This window comes from Nematostella vectensis, chromosome 9, assembly GCF_932526225.1.
Source record: "Nematostella vectensis chromosome 9, jaNemVect1.1, whole genome shotgun sequence".
Classification (NCBI taxonomy): Eukaryota; Metazoa; Cnidaria; class Anthozoa; order Actiniaria; family Edwardsiidae; genus Nematostella; species Nematostella vectensis.
Window position 1 is genome coordinate 3,925,046 of NC_064042.1, and position 21,015 is coordinate 3,946,060.

Sequence of the window (21,015 nt, forward strand, 5' to 3'; positions counted from 1 at the left end):
AACAACATGGTGCTTACAAACAACACAATAGCACCTTCGACACTTCGCAACATGGTGCTTACAAACAAAACAGCACCTTCGGCACCACACAACATGGTGTACAAACAACACAACAGCACCTCCAACACCACGCAACATTATGCAACATGGTGTACAAACAACAAAACAGCACCTTCGGCACCACGCAACATCATGCATAAAAAAAGCATATCTCCCAGCACAATTTTTCTTCAGGTATTATCTTGGTTATGGCTTTCACTAAATCCCCGTTTTAATTAAAACAGACAATATTTCGACTAGACAAATTTTCAAATGATTGGTGGTTTATTTCCCATATATATTACATATTCAAGTCAATACGAATTTCATCAACATTAAAATTGCCGCAGCAAATAATAATAATAATAATAATCATCATTATTTGAATCAAAATCAATACCATTTTGAAAACTTAAATAGATAAATTTAACGAGAATTTCTTAACGATTCATACCCATACGGTACAAACGTTTTATGGGTACGGTAGCCTGGGTACGCGCTTGGGGCACGCGCCTATCTCAGGATAATTTAAAAGATCCAATCGGTTATTTCTTATTACTTGGTAACTCAACGTTGTTATTTGAAAGATTTTCGAAAAGTGTCCGAAAAGTACAAGACGTCCATAAAATAGCGGAATGAAAGTACACACCAATGTGCGAATGTCATGTAAGATATCGTACCCTACAAGCCAATAGAAACTTTCCAAGAAATTTGGCATGCACGAATATTCTCCCCTATGTTGGTTGTAAAGGACATAATACGGGGCTTTATGTCATGCGCGCGAATCTACAATTTGACCAGCAAATGGCGGAGACGCAGCAATGACAAAATTCGGGTCCAGTGAATAAATTAGACTGTACAAATTGAGAAACGTGATAGCCATTCTTGCACTAGGTGACCACCGTCCTTGGATTAAAGTGAGTTTCACAGCAAGAGGGGTTCACAAAAGCTAGGGTACCAAGACATGTTGCTAGGATACCAAGACATGTTGCTAGGATACCAAGCTGTGTTGCTTAGATAACAAGCAGTGTTGCTAGGATACAAAGCCGTGTTGCTAAAATACCAAGCAGTATTGCTAAGATACCAAGCAGTGTTGCTAGGATACCAAGACGTGTTGCTAGGACACCAAGCCGTGTTGCTAGGATACTCTATTGATAGGGAACGTCAGGAAGTATCTCTGTTGTGAAGGTCCGATTGTAGCTCGAGTAACGAATGTTGCGCCTAGAGGGGAAAAAGAAAGATCAATTAACGCACATTCTTTTTGATTCAACATAATCATCATCACCGTCATCATCATAATTATCATCTCGTGTTAACCAAGTCGTACACACCTGGTTCATGAGGTTGATTGAAGTCGAAAGAATATCTCTCCATCTGAAAAATTCATTTAATTTAACATGTGACTATTTGCAAGTCTTCTCACTATATTTGTTCCCATAAAGTCACTGGACTTCGGCAGTCCCCAAGATTAACACTAAAAGAGAGATTAGGGTCCTCGGTGGGGCAATTAAAGGAATTCTTGTGAACCGTAGAAGTGCCACAAGGGACTAAATGTGTTCTCCACTCTAACGTGTATCAACAACTCGGGCGGGTCTTGCTTTTTGCTAAAGTGTTAGTTTGGCTCAGTGACAAATGGGGGAGTGGGTAATTTTTTTTATACATATGGCTTTCTGGCAGCCCAAAGGGGGTAATGTTTTTATTCAATATAGAAAGACACCGCGTTGAGAAATCTCGAAATAATCATCTATAAACAAAGTTGTATACTTCACTAAACTCGACCGAAAAAAATTATAATAGCTTCGCTGATTCAGCCAATGGGAATGGATGTTTTTTTTCACACTTGATATTGTATAAGATGACAAAATGGAGCTGAAGAAAATCGCGGTTGTTACCAAAGCCATAATAAATGTTGACGTTGCTTTGAACGAACCTGGTCATTTCTGCGTCATAAAGACTTTTCTGCTGTTGAAGCATTCGTGCCCAGTCCTTAGCGTCGGTCGGCATTTTACTGTCATAGTAAATTAGTGAAGGTTAGTTGACAGGGCTCAAATATATAAAATATAGGAATGGAATGGAATGATCACTGGAAGGAACTTACTCAATATCGACGGCCCAGTCATAGCGTGTTTTCGCGGCTCTCTCCAGCGCCAGCAGTCGGTACATAAGGAAAGTGTTGAGACACAGCAACAAGGCTAGCCTGTCAATCAAACACAGCAATCAATTACCTACACACCTTTGATAACCGGGGGGGGGGGGGGGGGGGGGGAGGGGCAAGCAGTCGGTACATGAGGAAAGTGTTGAGACACAGCAACAAGGCTAGCCTGTCAATCAAACACAGCAATCAATTACCTACACACCTTTGATAACCGGGGGGGGGGGGGGGGAGGGGCAAGCAGTCGGTACATGAGGAAAGTGTTGAGACACAGCAACAAGGCTAGCCTGTCAATCAAACACAGCAATCAATTACCTACACACCTTTGATAACCGGGGGGGGGAGGGGCAAGCAGTCGGTACATGTGGAAGGTGCACAGTAAACACATAACTGAATAACCTGAATAACCCTCACACACATTTGATAACCAGTGACAGGGGAAAGGACATTTTCCTTCTCTATGGAAGGCTAGTTTTCGGTTGATTATTCCTTCATCTCTCACAAGATTCTTTCGTTGGGAGTGTTACACAGCAGCGTTTCTTTGTTTGTATACTCTTTGTATACTCTTGTGACTGCACTTGTACAAGCTGGGGTAGTTTTGATTTAGAACACACCATTTTTATTTTTATTTCATAAGAACGTTCAGTTCAGGATTTAAACATACTACCGGACATGCGAAGGACTTGACTTATTTTCCAACAAGGAAATGACTCATTTTGAAATACGGAATATCAAATTGAGTTGATATTAGCGATCTAAAATCTTATTAGGCTAAGTATCAGGCAATTTTTATTTTTCAAAAGTTGGAGAGGAAAAATTGTCTTGTCTTGTTTTTCGCCGGCACGATAGAAACATAGGAGGGCCTGATACTCAGGTTAAAATCTTATTGTCATATAACATTTCCGTTTTCAATATTTCAATAACAATACTTCATATGATACTTCAAGCAATACTAAATAAGGAACGGTCCAGCCTCAGCTAAAAATTAGCTGTTCTTATTTAAAGGGGATGAAGTAACAACATAATCATCCATTTATTTTTTAATGCTTCGGCAATGTAAGGGAGCCGTTTTTTTTGTAAGGCGAGATGAATTTAACAACGGATGTTTTGCTACTGATTTATTCATTTCCCTTGCTTAATTATTAAACGGCTGTAAACACATTCGTCACATGAGTCTTACTTAAAGAGACACTGTAAAAATTGATAGCATGGTGACATTACAAAATAATACTTACAGAATTACGACGGCGATAGCAAATTTGTTTTCGGGTTTCATGTGCGGGATGCTAAATCTAAATAAAACAAACGTTTGGGGGTGGTACGTTAAAACATGGGCCGACATCAAACCATACCATGTCAGAGTATTGAAGCGTGACATGTCACATCACGCACAGCGTGACACTTAACTGTTGTGTGACAATACGTATGGCCAATAGGCGACTTTCACTAAGAAATTACATGACTTTTTAGTGGCAACTCACGACAAAATAAACACAAAAATGTCTGCAGCCGTCACGAAAGAGTGAGGCGAAATTGTTACCTAAACAGTCATTTGATTTTTTCAGTGCAAGTCGCCTATTAGAAATATTTAGGAAATACAACGTGAACAACGTGAAAAGGGATAAAATGAAGTTGACAAAGTGCATTCCATCACAGAATTTTCTATTGTTTTCTGTCGTTGTCACTCGCGTTGCCGCTAAAACTGCTTAAAGTCTGTGATGTTGTCTGAGAGCTACATTTAGTAAAGTAAGCAAGTATGACATCGTAGGGAAAGGTGGTGAGATCACGTGATAATAAGCACGTGACAAGGGTTTACCTCAAGCTGACGACCCTTGATAAACTTCGCCGCCATAGGGGTACTTCGGCGAGCGGCTGATCCTCTGGTGAAATAGTAACAACAAGATAATGCTGGTATATAATGCTGCTTATAAATGGTATTACCGAAAGTGGGCCTTGGGTGAGTACAGGGGTCTTACTGAGTTTGGAACTAGATGGGGTCCCTCTAGTACGCGTGAAAGCCAGAATGTTGAGCGCAAAGTGAGTCCCAGGTCTGGACTAGGGGTACCCGTGGTCTTACCGAGGTGCCATTAGATGAGATACCTGTGGTCTTACCAAGCCAGGATCCATAAAAATGGTTGGGTTCCCTGTTTTCTTAACAAGTGTTTCACTGGATGGAGGGTTTCATAGGGTTCCCTGTGGTCTTACCGAGTGTGACGCTGGAGGGAGGGGTGGCGAACACTTCGTCTCTGTTCTTCAGGCTGCGATTTCGCTTGTGTCGTCGCGAGGGTGATGAGCGCCTTCGTGCAAGCTTCTTTCCTGTGTCTGTCTCTTGTCTGAGAGTGCTCGCTGTCACACGAAGAACATAAAGTCAGAAACTGCGACAATCGTATTAAATTTTACCCTCTAAAGAACCACCCATATTTTTTTTCAATTGGTAAAGTAATCGGTACTAGATAGTGAGAGAAATGAGTTTGCTGTCACAGGAAGATTTTCCAGTCAGCAACGCAACTACGATTTATTGTTTATTTTTAAAATGGTAGAATGAACAGCACTAGATAGCAAGGGAAATGTGGACTTTTTGTCCGCCTCTGCTGGTCGGCTTACCTAGAAATGTGAAATACTCTTTAAGACCATCGGATGCATTCTTCTCTATCATATCTATAAAAGACAATAAGAAACTTTATCAGGCTGCGCATTCACACGCCCAGAAAAAAACCTTCATCTTTCCCTTTGCCTAGCCTCCACCCTCCCTCTACGGCCAACCTTTGTCACTCCGCTAAAAAAACTTTGCTTGCTCGCGTTACATTGTTAGAAAAAAAAATGCTTTTAAAAATATTAAAATACTTACTTACGCCTTCTTTGGTAATATCTCAATGCAACACCAGTTTGCCAAATCCCCTTATAACCCAACTCTACCTTTACCGCTCCGCCTAACAATCGCCAAACCCCACCTCCTCTGGACCATTGCCTACAATAGCCCCGCCCTGATACAAAACTATCCCACCCTGATACAAAACTATCCCACCCTGATACAAAACTATCCCACCCTGATACAAAACTATCCCACCCTGATACAAAACTGTCCCACCCTGATACAAAACTATCCCACCCTGATACAAAACTATCCCACCCTGATACAAAACTATCCCACCCTGATACAAAACTATCCCACCCTGATACAAAACTATCCCACCCTGATACAAAACTATCCCACCCTGATACAAAACCATCCCACCCTGATACAAAACCATCCCACCCTGATACAAAACCATCCCACCCTGATACAAAACTATCCCACCCTGATACAAAACTATCCCACCCTGATACAAAACTATCCCACCCTGATACAAAACTATCCCACCCTGATACAAAACTATCCCACCCTGATACAAAACTATCCCACCCTGATACAAAACTATCCTTCGCTCATCCGTAACCTCCAAACTTGCTTCTCACAAACTACCAGCCTAAGTATAACATATTCTTTGCAACATATCATAACCCACTGAGTTCTGATTGGTGCTGCTCACTTTTGACGAAGCCCCAGACGGATTTCTTGTATCTTATTTCACTTGTGACGCGGAGTCTGCAGGACTTATCGGTATTCTTGGTTATGCAGTATCTATTAAGCACGCTGAAGCTTTCTCCGTAAGGAATCCCTTCGTTCGTAACCTGTGAAATGTGAAAAAAGAGCACCGTGTTAGGTCCGTTGTCTCTATTTGTCCTACTAAAAAGCCCTTGTCAATCAATATGGGAATACAAATTCTGAGCAGAAATCTGTACAACCTAAACATATGATATTATGATTTAATAACCAAATTCAATCGAAAATATCGCATCAGCTCCCTACACCTAGCCGATTCGCTACAGCTTTGCTTCATACTTCTATACATGGCTACGTCAAGTAATTTGTAATCATTCCGAGCATGTTATACTGTTGCAGAATGCTGAATACAGTATAATAGCAAGGCCTTGCCGTGCCGTGCTATTGTTACAATGGATGTGAATAGGCGAGTCAGAGAGCGATCGGTCTGTTGTATCCATAGTACTATGCCATAATGGTTGGGGGTCGATTTAGTCAAATTATAATACATTGTGTTAACTACATAGGCGTTGTTGGGAGGACAGTCTGTTGCGCTCACTAAGTTAGCATACCTCAGCTTCAACCACGTATAACTTGCCAGGAATACTCCCCTTGAAACAATGCTGAAAACAAAGATGGCAGTTACCAGATTAGACGATTCCTTCGAGGGTGGGGGGGGGGGGGGGGTGATGACAATACCTAAAGTCTTACTCGCTCACAAATGAATGAGGCATTTAAAGCTATAGTCATCTGGGCTGAACTGCACATAAGAAATGTTGGAAATTTAGACGCACTGAGGGACCGGTTCCTAGAAAGCAGGTGAGCACTAACCCAGGGATAAAACGGCTATTTCGACTTTTGATTGGATAAAAAGGGCTTTTATCCCTGGGTTAGCGTAAACCTGCTTTCTAGGAACCCGGCCCTGGTCTCTAAGTTTCTCTTGTCCGCTTAGAGTGACTCGCCAAGTAAGGGTAACTCGCTAGATAGGAGGTGATAGTATCCCGTCTGTTGAGAGTATAACTCGTCGCCTCGCCTACCTGAAGTTCTGTGGTGGGGGATGATTTAGGTCCTATAGAGTAGTTTAGTGCGATGGTATAATTGATAACGCGTCGTTGACCATCCTCGGCTTTCTGCCACGGTCGGAACACTAGCTCCTTGGTCTTACGGTGTTTCTGGATCTTCTTGTAAAAGTCGGACTCGGTGAAGATAAGTTCGTACATAGAATCCACACCAACCGGATACTCCTAGTGTGTGAAGGTGAGTTAGCATGTTGAACTATAAAGGTTTATGAGTGGGCGAGCTAGTATCCACATCACGTGACAAATGTTCCCTTAAGTGTCCATACGCAGTGATATCATAGTGTGTTTACTTACAAATTGCTTACTTTTGTCTACACCAACCGGTCTGTTTACAAAGAAACTTTTAAATAACATTCTAAAGGTCACCCTTTGATGGGGTTCTTTATGTCTTATTCCCTAGTCATGCTATTTCCTCTCACCGTATTCATACCACGACACGAGAGACCTCGGCTGGTTCTTACTAGGACGCGAGCGCAACGCACGTAATTTTCCGATTAACACCAGTGTAAGAAAACGCAACAGCGTTACTTTCTTGAGCTTACGCTCTTTTGACTGATTCTCACTTGTGCTGCGCTTGGGTTTGCGTCCAGTGAGAGCCAACGTTTAGTAGTGAGCGTGCTAGCGAAAGTAGTCGTAATTTACCTCATCGACCATGTCGATCGCTAGATGTCTCTCACACATGCACACTTGCGGATCTGCAAGGACAACCAGGATATTATTTATTAATATCAGAAGCTTGCCATCAGCGATAACAGGAACACTTCAAACAGAGAGTTCCACCCATTCAAGTAACTAATGAATTTAATCTGCTGTGTTATGCAACTTGTGTTGATGATTACTTGCGCACTCGGGGGCGCGGTTTATGTCTATCAGCCGGCACCCTATAAACTCCATATAATGCTTTCCAACGTCATGAAGTTATAAAGTTTTTTTTTTTTTTATAAGACTTTACTTATGAGGAAAACACTGCAAATTAAGACAATTTAAGGCAAAAAAAAGCAAAACTTTGGCTTGTTTGAATATTCTTTTCTGGAGATTTTGGCCTATTCGATTTTTTTTAGTGAACTTCGTTAGTACATATAATAAACTCGTAGCGTAGCTAATAATAAGTCCTTGTGAGTTCTTCTGCACTTTTAAAAGTAATAATTGGACGTCTTTAATTAAACACTCCAATTTCGTTAAACGCCAGTGACACTAGGCCTCACCCACGTTTGTTTTTTCTCTTCTATTAGAATTTGCGAGGCAAATCAAGCATTTTAACGTAACAAGCGATTGTGCCAAGGCCCATATGAGTTGTACTATGCTTACACTGAGCCGTGTCTCCGAATTCTCCTATAACAACCCATGGAACCAGTAATGCGAATAACCATTTTTAACCAACTGACCTCTGACGCTCTCTTCATCATCCGGGAACTCCGAGACTGTACCTTCTTCATCCATGTCGCTGCTCTCCTTCTTGCGCAAGCTCCTAGTCACGTTTAACCTCTCTGTGGACCCATGCTTCCGCTTGTCCCGCTTCTTCAGTATCCGGGTGTGGCTGTGGGAGGGGGTCGTCTCACCCTGCTTGTTGACACCAGGCGAGGGGGAGCGGCCCCGCTTTTTCTTACCGTCCTCCTCAGTGTTCTGGTCCAGACTGCTAGAGTCCCCTGTGGCGGATACGCCCTCGTCTTGTTCGGTTTTCAGGGCGGTTGGTGAAGGCGGAGTCACTGAAAGCTCTGGGTTCATGACCAGTGTATCGCTACTTTTGATAGCCTTGGGAAGTGCATGGGGATGGAAATGTGTGTGTTTAGTATTATTTATAGCGTTAATTACCATTGCCAGACACTATCAAAATGTACTTCATATTTGACTGACTTAACTCCAACAAAATGTCGCTACTTTTGACTTGAAACATTTCATAACCTAGAATAAATTTTCTTAGATTTAAAATTAATTTTCATAAATGAGGAGCAAAGGAGCAAAAGAACCAAAATAATATGCCGTTTTTTTATAAATTCGCATATACTTTCAATACCATTCATTTATTGTTTCTATAAGAACAAAGATAATAAAGACGGTAGTAAATAAAAACAGCGCCATGACAATACACTTTTGTTTGTTTTTCATCACGAATTGTCTATTGACTACCTAAAAAGTTTGCAACTGTGAACTGGCTGAGCTATGCTCGGTGCTGTGTTATAATCTGCACTTTGTTTCGCTTTGGGTACAAAAAGCTGTTAAAGCCTTTCGAGACAATTTGGAAATTGTCCCTCATGCCACCCGCTCACCTTGAATGCACTGTTGCTCTCAGCAGAAAGGGGATCCTCGGAGCCCGACAGGCGGGCCAAGTCATCATCATCATCATCCTCTTCCTCGTCCATCATATCCGTGTCACAGCTGCTTAGTTGACTATCCTTCTCGTTTTCCGAATCCTCCTCCGTGCTACACTCATGTCGTGGGTCCGAGTACTTACCAACCATGTGAATGAGTTCATTCGGCGAAAGTGGCTGCCAAGGAAATGAATATAATCGTCAAACGCGAAGAGAATTACAACATTTCCAGTGAACACACAAATTATACCTGGTCAAAAACATACCTGATCCAAAAGCGCATTCTGCCAGATCCTGAATAAGACTGTGAATGCGGTGTCCCTCGAGATGAACGACGCGAAGAAATACTGAACAACAAAGCAGTAAATCAGAAGAGTATAATTATTACGCCAAATATCAGCTCACAGGGTGAACATTGCACAGATGGTGGCTATGAGCTCAGGGGGTGGGACTGTTGTTTACCTAAGCCGGGTTTCTAGAGCAGGTTAAAACTAATCCGGGGATGAATTCCCTTTTTATCCAATTAAATGTCGAGTTAGCCTTATTTATCCCTGGGTTAGCGCTAGCCTGCTTTGTAGAATCTGGCCCCTAGTATACACTAATCTGTGCATACTTGAAACATGTGTCATCCAACCCCTTTTCCATGAAAGCCAAGATCTTGTAGAAACTGTTCTGTGAATCAAAGCCGGACATACAGCAGGGTGCAATCTTCATAGAAAACAGATCTCACCTTTTCTCCCTCTGTGCTTATCTGTATAGCATTGGGTATAACAAGGGCGGTCTTCTCTTTCCTGATGCTTATTACCTCAGAGCAGTTGATTGTGACCTGAAAAAAGAGCAAGAAACTTATAAATACAGCGGAATGTTCCAGCAAAAATGAAATCTTATGAAATTCAAGTCCTACTCGGACAATAAGTTAAATTGGTAAATATATGTTTCAATTTCAAATTATTCTCCCCTAAAGAACTACTGTGTCTACCTTATACTTTATTTTCGTGACGTCAAAATTTCGCGATTTTCCGTAAAACCCAGATCACTTTATTTTCGCGATTTCGCAGTTTTGGGATAATAAAATCAACCAAAACAAGTGGAATTAAAATGTGCTGTAATTATCAAAACTGAAACAATTTGTAACAAAAAGATGCGTGGGATAATTTAGTTTCATAAAAAGCTATAAATACAAGTCCAGCTCAACCCCTTGCCGTACTATATGTACATTAAATGGCTAAATAGACAAGGTGTTTCCATAAAGCTTATTAAACAGACAATTTTTCCCCAAAGGCTTATTGTGTACTCACTTAATTTTCGCGCATCCTAATTTTTTGCGGCACTTAATTTTCGCGTCACTTCGCGAATATTCGCGAATATTTTAAAATCGCGAAATTCTCGAAATTAAAGTGACCCGAAAATTAAGTGTAATAAGGTATGTTTTTTTAGTAACGATTAGTGCGTTTTATTTATTTTTGTTTTCAAAGATACATGTACAGTCAAAGCCCACTGTGTGATCATTCTCATAAGGGAACCGCACCTAATAGGCAATCACTATCATGGTATCAGTCCCAAATACAATCACATTTTGTTTTAAATGTTTTGGGACCATCCCCAGGTGCAATTCCATACATTTTTTTTTTTTTTATAGCAAGCCGTCTATTAGCTTGTACTTACAAATGTCTCCCAGCCAAAAATATTTGCATAGAAACATAGCCAGTTCTGGGAGATGTAGAGTCGCCCATGTACAAGAATGTCCCTTTGCAAGGCACAGGAGTAATCTTATACAAAGAAGAAAAACCAAGTTAATAATAATACCAGCATGCTGTAGGCTGCTCACAGATTGGGTTGCTCAAGCAAGAGAAGTGTGCTGCCTTTGTTGTGCTTATTGGCAAGGTACTGTACGGTAGGCCTGAAGGTGGTCATTTGTCTGGTAACAGACCACCCCTCCACCAGCATGCAGGGTGATGGTGAGAACATTTTCCACAAGAACAGCGGCCCTTTTTAAAGACCCCCCCCCCCCCCCACCCCCCACCCCACCATCCTCCAAACCCTTCCTAAAATTTATTTATACGTATATAAAAGGTTTTGTATTGATGACTGAATCATGCTGTGCATATTGGATACTTTTTGTGACTTCACCACATGTGCCATAACAACTGAGGGCTCTCATGTCATACACAAGCAGAGAAAACTTGAAGTATGTGCGCACAGATTGGTGTTATAGGGAGCTATGCTCCTGGCTTGGAGACATGCACTGTTGGCTGGTTAAAGATGCGGATGCTAAAGCTATATAGTGTATACTGTTGCGCTTCTAGCATGACAAGAGCATGCTTCTTACCAACAATGAGCTGTTCACTGTCTGGCAAATCCTTGAAAAGCCTTCTAAAATCCCCAGACTTGCTTTTGTAGCTGGAAAACATCTGGAAACAAACAAAGTGATATCTATTTCTGATAATTTATCAATTCCTAATCAAATCTAATGTTTTTTTTTCTCAATAATTGTTTACTTACACAAACAATTGTTAAAAAAAATAATAAAAAAAACTTCCCTCAGTCCATAATTTGGATAATTCAGAAAAAGACATATAGCAATTGCTGGATACATTTTTCATTCAAAACAAAAGTAAAGGTGCTTAAAAAGGCTTGGAAGCTGGTAAGCAGTCAAAATAAGTCTCTGATAGAAAAAAACATATTTGCGCAATCTGCAGCTCTAGCACAATTCACAATTTTTGTTAAATAATTTGTAGAAAAGCCCCAGAAGCCCTAATAAAATTTTCTTTTTACCTGATTGAAAGAAGCTGGAAGCCATCCTCCGGGTGATCTCTGCTGCAAAAAGAAAATACAAATATAATTATGGTAGATTTATCAAGGGCTAGACAACAAAGGAGACCGTTTAAGAACCAGATGCAACATTTACTAAACCTAAGATAAGTTTATCAAAGGGTTGGCAAGGGATGAGAAGATGATGATGAAAGCCAATTGTGATTCAGGGTTCATGTTCTTAAGGTTTTGGTAGTCATGGGCTCTCATGTGATAGCTCACTGGTGGTTAAGGGCCCTTGTTTAATAGCTTTCTGGTGATTTGGGGATCTTCTTTGATACTGTAGCTTACTGGTGGTTTAGGGCCCTCATTTAATAGCTTATTGGTGGTTTTGGCCCTGGTTTAATAGCTTACCAGTAATTTGGGGCCCTTGTTTGATAGCTTACAGGTGATTTGGGGGCTCTTGTTTGATAGCTAAAGGGTGATTTGGGGTTCTTGTTTGATGTTTTACTGGTGATTTGTGGCCCTTGTTTGATAGCTTACTGATAATTTGTGGCCCTTGTTTGATAGTTTACTGGTGATTTGGGGCCCTGTTTGATAGCAAACCGGTGATTTGGAGCTTTTGTTTGATACTGTAGCTAACTGCTGATTTGGGGCCCTTGTTTGATAGCTTACCAGTGATTTGGGGCTCTTGTTTGATACTGTAGCTTACTGGTGGTTTAGGGCCCTCATTTAATAGCTTATTGGTGGTCTTGGCCCTGGTTTGATAGCTTACCAGTGATTTGGGGTTCTTGTTTGATGTTTTACTGGTGATTTGTGGCCCTTGTTTGATAGCTTACTGATAATTTGTGGCCCTTGTTTGATAATTTACTGGTGATTTGGGGCCCTGTTTGATAGCTAACCGGTGATTTGGAGCTTTTGTTTGATACTGTAGCTTACTGGTGATTTGGGGCCCTTATTTGATTGCTTACCGCTGATTTGGGGCCACTGTTTTATAGCTTACCGGTGACTTTGAGCTCTTGTTTGATAGCTTACCGGTGACTTCAAGCTCTTGTTTGATAGCTTACCGGTGACTTCATGCTCTTGTTTGATACTGTAGATTACCAGTGATTAGGTGCTTTTTGTTTGATAGCTTACTGGTGATTTGTGGCCCTTGTTTGATAGCTTACTGGTTTATTTGGGGCCCTGTTTGATAGCTTAAGGATGATTTGGGGCCCTTGTTTGATAGTTTACCAGTGATTTGGGGCTCTTGTTTGATAGCTTACCGGTGATTTGGGGCTCTTGTTTGATTGCTTACCGGTGATTTGGGGCTCTTGTTTGATAGCTTACTGGTGATTTGGGGCTCTTGTTTGATTGCTTACCCCTGATTTGGGGCCCCTGTTTTATAGCTTACCAGTGATTTAGGGCCCCTGTTTGGTAGCTTACCGGTGATTTGGGGCTCTTGTTTTTGTGTGCTTTTCTGTCAGGTTTTGGGCTGGGTGAGTGACGAGAAGGACTTAAGTCACGGATCCTTGATTTGAGACTATCTGCAATACTTCGGCTGAAAAAGAAAGAGTAAAATTTGTTAACAATTCTATAAGTACTTAGGGTAGGAATAAAAAATAACATGAAAGCTCAACATCTTAATGAGGAGGAGCTGTTTGAGAGTGTCCATCATTATCATTTTACAAAAGAGTTTTAAAGCAAAAGGTGTGTACATTTTACTATAAGTTAGTTGCACCACAAATATAAAGGTCACCCTTCACCCCACCAAAAAAACTTTAACATTTGAAGCAAATGTGGATCAATGGAAAAAAGAAGTATTATGCAATGGAAATCTTATATCCAAAGATGGTAAAATACCATAAAAACCACTAAAGAAAGCTGATTTATTCCTCTAAAGCTGATGTTGTGTCACTAACAAGCACCAACAGAATAAAAAGAGATAACACATACCTATTTTTAATAATCTGTGATCTCTAACAAAAGATTTTCCAAGTGAATTTTCAACCATGTCTAAGCTATTAAAACATTTTTTACAATTGTCACCAGGTAGTGTTATTCTTGATCCATTCTCATTTTTTTACAAACTTTTTTCCCATTTTTGAGGAAAACCAGCTAAACACACTCCAGCTGGTTTTCTGCTAAGTACAGGAAGCAATAAGAATCTACTAATGCACTACCTCCAAAATTGCTTTCCATTTTAGAACCTAATTCAAACAATCATAATTTCCAATGAATAAAAAAGAAAATAATTTATTTTCTCATTTTCCTTTACTTGCAACAGCTGTAAAGTATTTTCTATTCTAAATCCAACTCTGAATTGATGACTACGTTAGACTTCATTAAATAAAATATTAAATATGAAACCCTCGTTAAATAAAGTTTATTGTATTGTATGGTATGGTATTGTAAATAAAAATATATTTGCTTGTGGACCATCACCATAATTCACTTTTTTTCAAAAACCATATAAATTTGCAATTTTAATCAAGATAAACAACAACTTAAAAAGGTAGCTCTTGTTAAGCCATTAACTTCCATCATGAAAAGGCAGGATGGTAAGAAGCATTGGCATACTTCCCTATTCTGTTTCGCTTGTAACATTAATTACGCCATAAACTACTAGTTCCTCACGTCATGCACAAAAGGCCATATGCTCTGAGGTCAGTAACATTTGCCGCAGTGCCTATGACTGGAAAAACAAATAGGTTTTGAAATGTTTGTATTTGGTATCAGAGCCAACTGTATGTAGAAACTGTAAAATGCAGGTATTTGTTGTATTGATGTTTCATTCAATCCTTGTAACTTAGCTAATGCTGCAAGAAATAAACTAAGACTATTATTATTTATTTTTATTATCATTATTATCTTATACACTGTGTGTACATCAAAATATTATATTTGAGATATATTTTTTTTAAAGAAGTCTGCTGTGGATTCTTCACAATCTCATTATAATAAGATGTGAACAGGTAAATATTCAAATAATACTGTGACTTTGACTTCTTAATTCATGTCATGTTAATAGAAAAAATGCAATAGAAGTAAAATATGGTCCTTAATATTATTCATGTTCACACAACATAGCACAATAAATCTCAATTAAGGTTTTAATTAAACTCAAACCAAGCCAGTCCCTGATATTTGTTTACCTTGGAATAAATACAAACCCTCGTTTCACGAATCATCGGATAGGATTACAAACAGGACAGTTAGATCCACAGAGGCGTGAGAATTGTCATGAAAACTAAGAAGCATTTCATTTGCAATTTCCTTGTGGTTTTTGTGATATAATTTCTTACCTTCCACGATTTGAGGACCGCAAGCTGTCCTTATCGGTTCCTTCAAGATCTAGTAATTCAAGGCTTGTGCTGAAAAGAAAGGATCAAATTTTCGCTATTATCATCTTGAAAAACTCTCATTCGAAACTCAAAATCGATTACGATAATTGATACAGTTCAAGATGAGCAAAGATCACAAGCCGACTTTTTATTTTGTAACATCATCATATCAGATAAGGTCGTTCGTTGTACAGTAAAAAGTAAAATAGAACTCACGTATCTCCGTCCGCATTTCCTGACTTTATGGATACGTCTTCCATAGAGGAGGAACCATTGCGATTTCTGAAGCAACAATAAAAACATTGACAAGATTATTCAAATTACCGTAAAAGTAATACGAGCTGTAGAAAACCTCAAATAACTAGTCTTGTCAGTATTTGTTACCCAGCGTAATAAATGCAAATATTTCCCCCAAAAAGTGTATTCGAATCATGACAAACCTAGAAATGGCATTATCGAGATCTTTTTGCTCAGCCTCTTTATTTACTCGGGTCGAAGGGAGTGCATCCAGGTCTAGCGATTTCGGCCTTTCCTTTGACTCATCCGAAATCTTATTTTCACCACTTTCCCCATTTAGTGACACGGAATCCATGGTTGTGCATCAGCGTGTCTTACTATTATAGGTAATTCCAGGCCCGGTGATTATTTTTAGTAGTTTTTTCCTCATAACCTGAACCCCGGACTTGCGCCATTTTGTAATTTCTCTTTTCGATTTCCTCTCGACCCAGTCTAGCGCGTCGCGACAGATGGTGTCTTCACACAGGGATCCCAATGTACCTAAGCAGTCGAGCTTGTAAATTTGTCGCGAACAAATTTAGAGGGTTCAATTTGTAGAATAGGAAAGCCGCGCCCGTTCCCTTCCTACAACGAAACTATATTTAGATCCAGTCTCCTCTACAGATCTCTAAAACCAACAAATGGAATAAAAAGATGCAGGGACCGCGGGAGCCCAGCAATGATTGATATGACATCATTGCAGCCAAGACATAGCCTTCCATCATTAAACAAGAGGTTTAGCTAAAAAAGGAAAGCTCCTTCCAAACCCGGGCTTAAGAACTTACAACAATCAGTTATCAATCAGCCGTCAATAAGTCGACATGTCGCTAATTTAAAACGTTTTTCTTTATAGCAAAAAAATGCTATACCAAGCTTTGTGCGAGAATATTTGATGCAGATGGTTAGATTATGGATAGCGCAAACTCAACATTTTGCACCGAAAACGTGGGTGTACAGTAAATACTCTTTTATAAACTGTCTTGTTACCTGTGCAAAAATAGTTTTATCAACCGACTTAGGCTCAGAGATAAGCAATAATAATTTGTGACTGCTGGCCAGGGGGTGTTAAGGAACTTTCCCTTTTATAGAGGAACCTCGCTAAGACAATGCGGTCACTATATACCAGACAATTCATCTATCTACCAGGAACCAATTACACAGGATTGCCAGAATAAAGCATCCCCCCCCCCCCCCCCCCCACAACGGCCGAAGGTCCACTTTCGGTTCCCAATTTGTAGACATAACTATAAACCATAAGCAAGATCACTGTGTTATGTAGCCGAATCCGACAATAAACGTCCCGTTGAGATACTGCAAATGCATTAAAATCCCTATTTCGAATCCTCCCCCCCCCCTCCCCCCCCCCAGAGGGCCATGCGTACATTATAATTGTGATATTAAGTGAATCCCTCATTAAAAAAGGCATCTCTCTCTCTCTCTCCCCACAAAAAAAAAATCCTGGGTATGGGCCTGAAAAAAGGATAAACCTACACAAATCCTAGAGCTACTGCGTTTGAGGACCTAACAGTTTCTACCCTTTGATAAAGTCGTACTGTTTTGTACATTTATTTCTGAAACCCACGGTGGGTAATAATTTATTTAGTGTGACTTTTGACAGATTGCCCTTTTGCACCGATGATAAAAAAAATCATAACTCATCATGAAACATGCATTGATTCACGTGAAAATGCTTTACACCTTTCGTTTTCTTTCCCTGTTAGATAATTCCCCAAAATGTTATCTTTCTATATGTCTCTATTAAAACATCCCGCCCCTAAAAGATAATAGTTTTGTTTTTGTTTTGTTTTTACCCGCCGGATACTGATATGCCTGTTTGTTACAGCGTGCAAAAGACGCGTGACATAATGCATAACAGATAGTAGTTCTAACTACTTAACAAACCTTTTCTTCTTCTCATTTTCATTGCAATCCTTATACTTGCTACGATTCTTCTTCAGCTTCCTCAAAGTCACTTTGTTTTTATGCATTAGTCCTTTCAATGCCAGTTTGGATATTATGCTTTGCGTCAGTTCGATAGTATTTTTTTACGTCACGCTGAAATTCACGCAATGCGTCTTACTCCAAACTGCATTTCAAGGCCTTTAGTATAATCCATAACACTGTCATATCTTTATCAACACTCTTGTCCGGATTTGAGGCTTTAAAAAAAAATCAACAACAGCATCCTGTTCGAGTAGTTTTCCATAGCCCTAAGAGACTGTTCATCATCTTCCGTTTAAGTTCACCAATGGCGTGATATCAAACGATTTCCCGTGCGCCAGTATCTTCTACACTTGACCAGGGAGCTGAATTATCACTCGGAAAAACAGTTTAAATCTTGAAAAAAAGTTAGATCCGTGCGCACTGTGTTATGTTAGTCCATGTTTCAAGGTTAACAGAAATGATGCCATTCCACTCGTACCATTTTGTTGTTAAAAATATCTTCTTATGGCATCACGCATTTGTTTTACAATAGGTGATGTCATGTCACGCATGAAATGCTATCTTAAGCGTCATAATCATAACGACGTTGTCATCACATAAATCTAAACAACAACAACATAAATAAAAAAAGTATTCGCATGTGTGTAAAATGGAATAGTTGTGCAATAGTTATTCGTGTAATCGCTTTCGATCAAGTTTGTAGTATCGAAAATAGCGTGATAAGCGCATATGGATCATATACTTAATTAATTGTGCGCTATTGAAGTGAAATAAGTTATTATATCGGACACATAAGTCAATTCAAGGTCATGTGTACTTACAGCTTTGCCCCTGAAGAAATGCTGAATTATGTCAATGTTAAATTTGCCACAAAGCTTGATTGGCCAATGAAAAATCGGGTTTGGAAGTATAACACCTTTCAAGTGATCATAACACCTTTGAATTGTTTGGTTTTTAATATTTAAAAATATTCAAAAATGTCAAAAACGTGAGAGTTAAAACGGGATAATAATGAGTTTGAAAAATAGGTCCTCTCAGCCTAAGTTCAAATGTCATATTATCCATGAGTCGTATCCAATGCAAGTAAAATGAATCACGTCGATTGTTTTATCTTCATTTGCATGTATTTGCATTGAATACGGTTCATGGATAATACGACGTTCAGATTTAGCCTCAGTGATTTCAAACGGTCACTTGACGACAAAAAAGGAAATATGCCGTAATTGTGGTGGGGGTAATTGGATGGGGTTTGCAGGAAAACAATTATTATAGAAAAAGCTTCGATAACGGCATCAAGCCGTTCTTTGTGTCGGTCACGCAACGCTCCCATACCCACTGCGTGACCGACACAAAGAACGGCTTGCATTGCTTAAGGGGACTCGTTATCGAAGCTTTTTCTGTAATTGCGCGGGAGATTTATCGATAACAACCAGAAATTCATTTCTTTCTTTTAATCAGCATCTACTCACTGTGTGTTGGTTAAAAAAACATGTATTATTTATCAATGCTTAAATAGTCCGGTAAGAATTCCCTATGCTAGATAAATATATTGCTGCCAATGGTACACATTGTCCATTTTCTTCTTGTCATTCATGAGGGCCGTTTTCTGTGTGTTCAACACTCATTAATAGTGATCGCTGATAACGATATACGGCTCTGCTTTTCGATATTTACGGAGCTCTGCACTTGACGTGGTCTAGCGAGAATGTCTTGGACCAGGTCCTCGCCTTTAATACCGCGGGTCCTTGTTTAACATCCTAAAGATCCTGGATCCATCCAAGTACCCTACTTTGTAATGCGATGATGCTATCAAATCTGACCTGTCTTGTTACACGAACATGTTGCACTATTCATTGCTAAGGACGATTCCATGAGGATTTATCTGGGTGCTGCTCGATCCTGCTGAGACATTCAGACTTACTACAAGTGGACCTCTTACAATCCTCGGGTACCCTGAGCGTCGAGGTCAGCGTAACGTGGCGCGAGAACTAGGCAGCGGAGGGGGGGAGTCTTAGACGCCCCCTGCCCCTCCCCGTCCGCCATCTTTTGTTCACCTAGTTCTCGCCCCTGTGACCTCGATGCCCTGAGTTACAGAGGGTGCCTTTCACAATGATGGTAGAGTGCATAAATGGTGCGTGTGCAAGTGAGCGTTTAGCAAGCCGAAATAATGAAGATTTGTTATATGAGCTGTACCAACACGTTGGTAGAACGCGTCTCTGGCGGTCACTCTATTCACGCATTTGTGATATGAGCTGTACCAACACGTTGGTTGAACGGGTCTCCAGCGGTCACTCTATTCACGCATTTGTGATATGAGCTGCACCAACACGTTGGTAGAACGGGTTTCTAGCGGTCACTCTATTCACGCATTTGTGATATGGGCTGTACCAACACGTTGGTTGAACGGGTCTCTAGCGGTCATTCTATTTAGTCCCTGGTAGGGACTTTCTTTTAACGCTGAACTCACTCCCCTCTCGTTCCTACCACCAGGCCTGGCCGCAATGCGTGTCCCAGGACGCAGAGGGGCGTACTGCGCATTCTCGCTGTGTTGTGTCGTCGCCTGTAAAGATTGGTACACTTCATGGGGTAAACCTCGTTTACTTGTGTTTACGTAACCTGTCTCGCCTTGAGCACCTGTGTCGTTCCTTGCTTTCCTCGCGGGAGGATTCTGTCCACTCATTCTCGTGCTATCTACGCTATCGTACTGGCGATTGGCTGGCACGTGCTGGTCACGTGATGGAAGGCTATTCATAGCTTCGTATTGGGTGACATTGCCCCTTTGCGTTACATCCTCGTATTGCGTGACATTACTACGGTTGGTTGTGCTGGTGCATTGTTCACTGATTCGTATTGTGGAATGGGGTCGGGGGTGGGTCCCCTAATTTCTGATGGGGCGACCTCATAATCTACCATCCCTGGGATTGTGTGCTGGTTTTGGTTCGCATTTTCTTGCATCGCCACATTCTGAAGAATAATATTTTTTATAATGTTTATTGTAGCCTACTTCGCAAGTTGTTGAATAAATTCTATAGAAAACACAAATGTTTACCTGGAATCCAGAGAAGCCTGGGTTATCAGCTCCAGATCTGTGGGGAAAAGGTTATGTTATCTCAAGAACAGGAATATGTAACGATAGCTGGATAGTAACAAGTTTTTATACCTTCTTTTCCTAGTTGTAAGAACTGCAAAACAAGAAAGTATCCTTTATTAGCACTATTTCGAGAATGGCTGAAATGCTACTCAACATATAAACGTATAACATAAAACAGTAAACATATCTGACGGACTTCCCTGCCCTCTTCAGCACCACGATGTAGACAATCAGACCAAAGATGACCAAGAACAAGATGGCGACCAGCACAGCGAGACCAACAATGGTGGAGTTCTGATCACTTACCTCGACAGCTGGAACAAAGTGTAATATAGACCGTATAAGATGCATAAGGTAGAGGTGTAAAATGTGACGTAGCGATATTACTCTCCTATTGGTGTCTAATCACGTGACAAACTCGTGGATCTTAAAGGAGTTAGTTAAGATAGCCCTGATGATCAGCAGAGC

The 21,015-nt window shown here is 40.3% G+C and overlaps 1 protein-coding gene across 5 annotated transcripts; it reads right to left on the reverse strand.

Moving 5' to 3' along the window:
• Positions 1–305: 305 nt before the first annotated feature.
• LOC5517319 (protein Aster-B) lies at positions 306–17,953 on the reverse strand. Of its 5 annotated transcripts, none has more exons than XM_048733125.1 (23): positions 17,415–17,953; positions 15,453–15,518; positions 15,198–15,266; positions 13,339–13,453; positions 11,938–11,979; positions 11,492–11,573; positions 10,828–10,931; positions 9,893–9,988; positions 9,429–9,509; positions 9,121–9,339; positions 8,239–8,605; positions 7,496–7,548; positions 6,812–7,018; positions 6,347–6,397; positions 5,722–5,863; positions 4,796–4,849; positions 4,397–4,537; positions 4,008–4,071; positions 3,427–3,483; positions 2,138–2,236; positions 1,970–2,047; positions 1,371–1,413; positions 306–1,260 (listed from the first exon to the last, which is right to left on the reverse strand). In XM_048733125.1, the coding sequence occupies exons 1-23, from the start codon at positions 17,498–17,500 to the stop codon at positions 1,204–1,206; spliced, it is 2,373 nt and encodes a 790-aa protein (XP_048589082.1). In that variant the 5' UTR covers positions 17,501–17,953; the 3' UTR covers positions 306–1,203. The 5 variants fall into 5 exon arrangements, with proteins under 5 accessions (XP_048589082.1, XP_048589080.1, XP_048589079.1 ...); XM_048733123.1 differs by lacking the exon at positions 17,415–17,953 and adding an exon at positions 15,677–16,119 and having other exon boundaries at positions 11,938–11,976; XM_048733122.1 differs by lacking the exon at positions 17,415–17,953 and adding an exon at positions 15,677–16,112.
• Between the last annotated feature and the right edge of the window lie 3,062 nt (positions 17,954–21,015).

What these genes read in the sequence shown, in the direction of transcription:
- LOC5517319 (XM_048733122.1), bottom strand. Translation starts at nt 15,828, where the DNA reads ATGGATTCCGTGTCACTAAATGGGGAAAGTGGTGAAAATAAGATTTCG. An exon ending in TTTTTGGCTGGGAGACATTT is followed by an intron (nt 9,989 to 10,827) that starts GTAAGTACAAGC and finishes CTCTTTTTTCAG; the next exon opens with GTCACAATCAACTGCTCTGA. An exon ending in CCCCCACCACAGAACTTCAG is followed by an intron (nt 6,398 to 6,811) that starts GTAGGCGAGGCG and finishes CTTTGTTTTCAG; the next exon opens with CATTGTTTCAAGGGGAGTAT.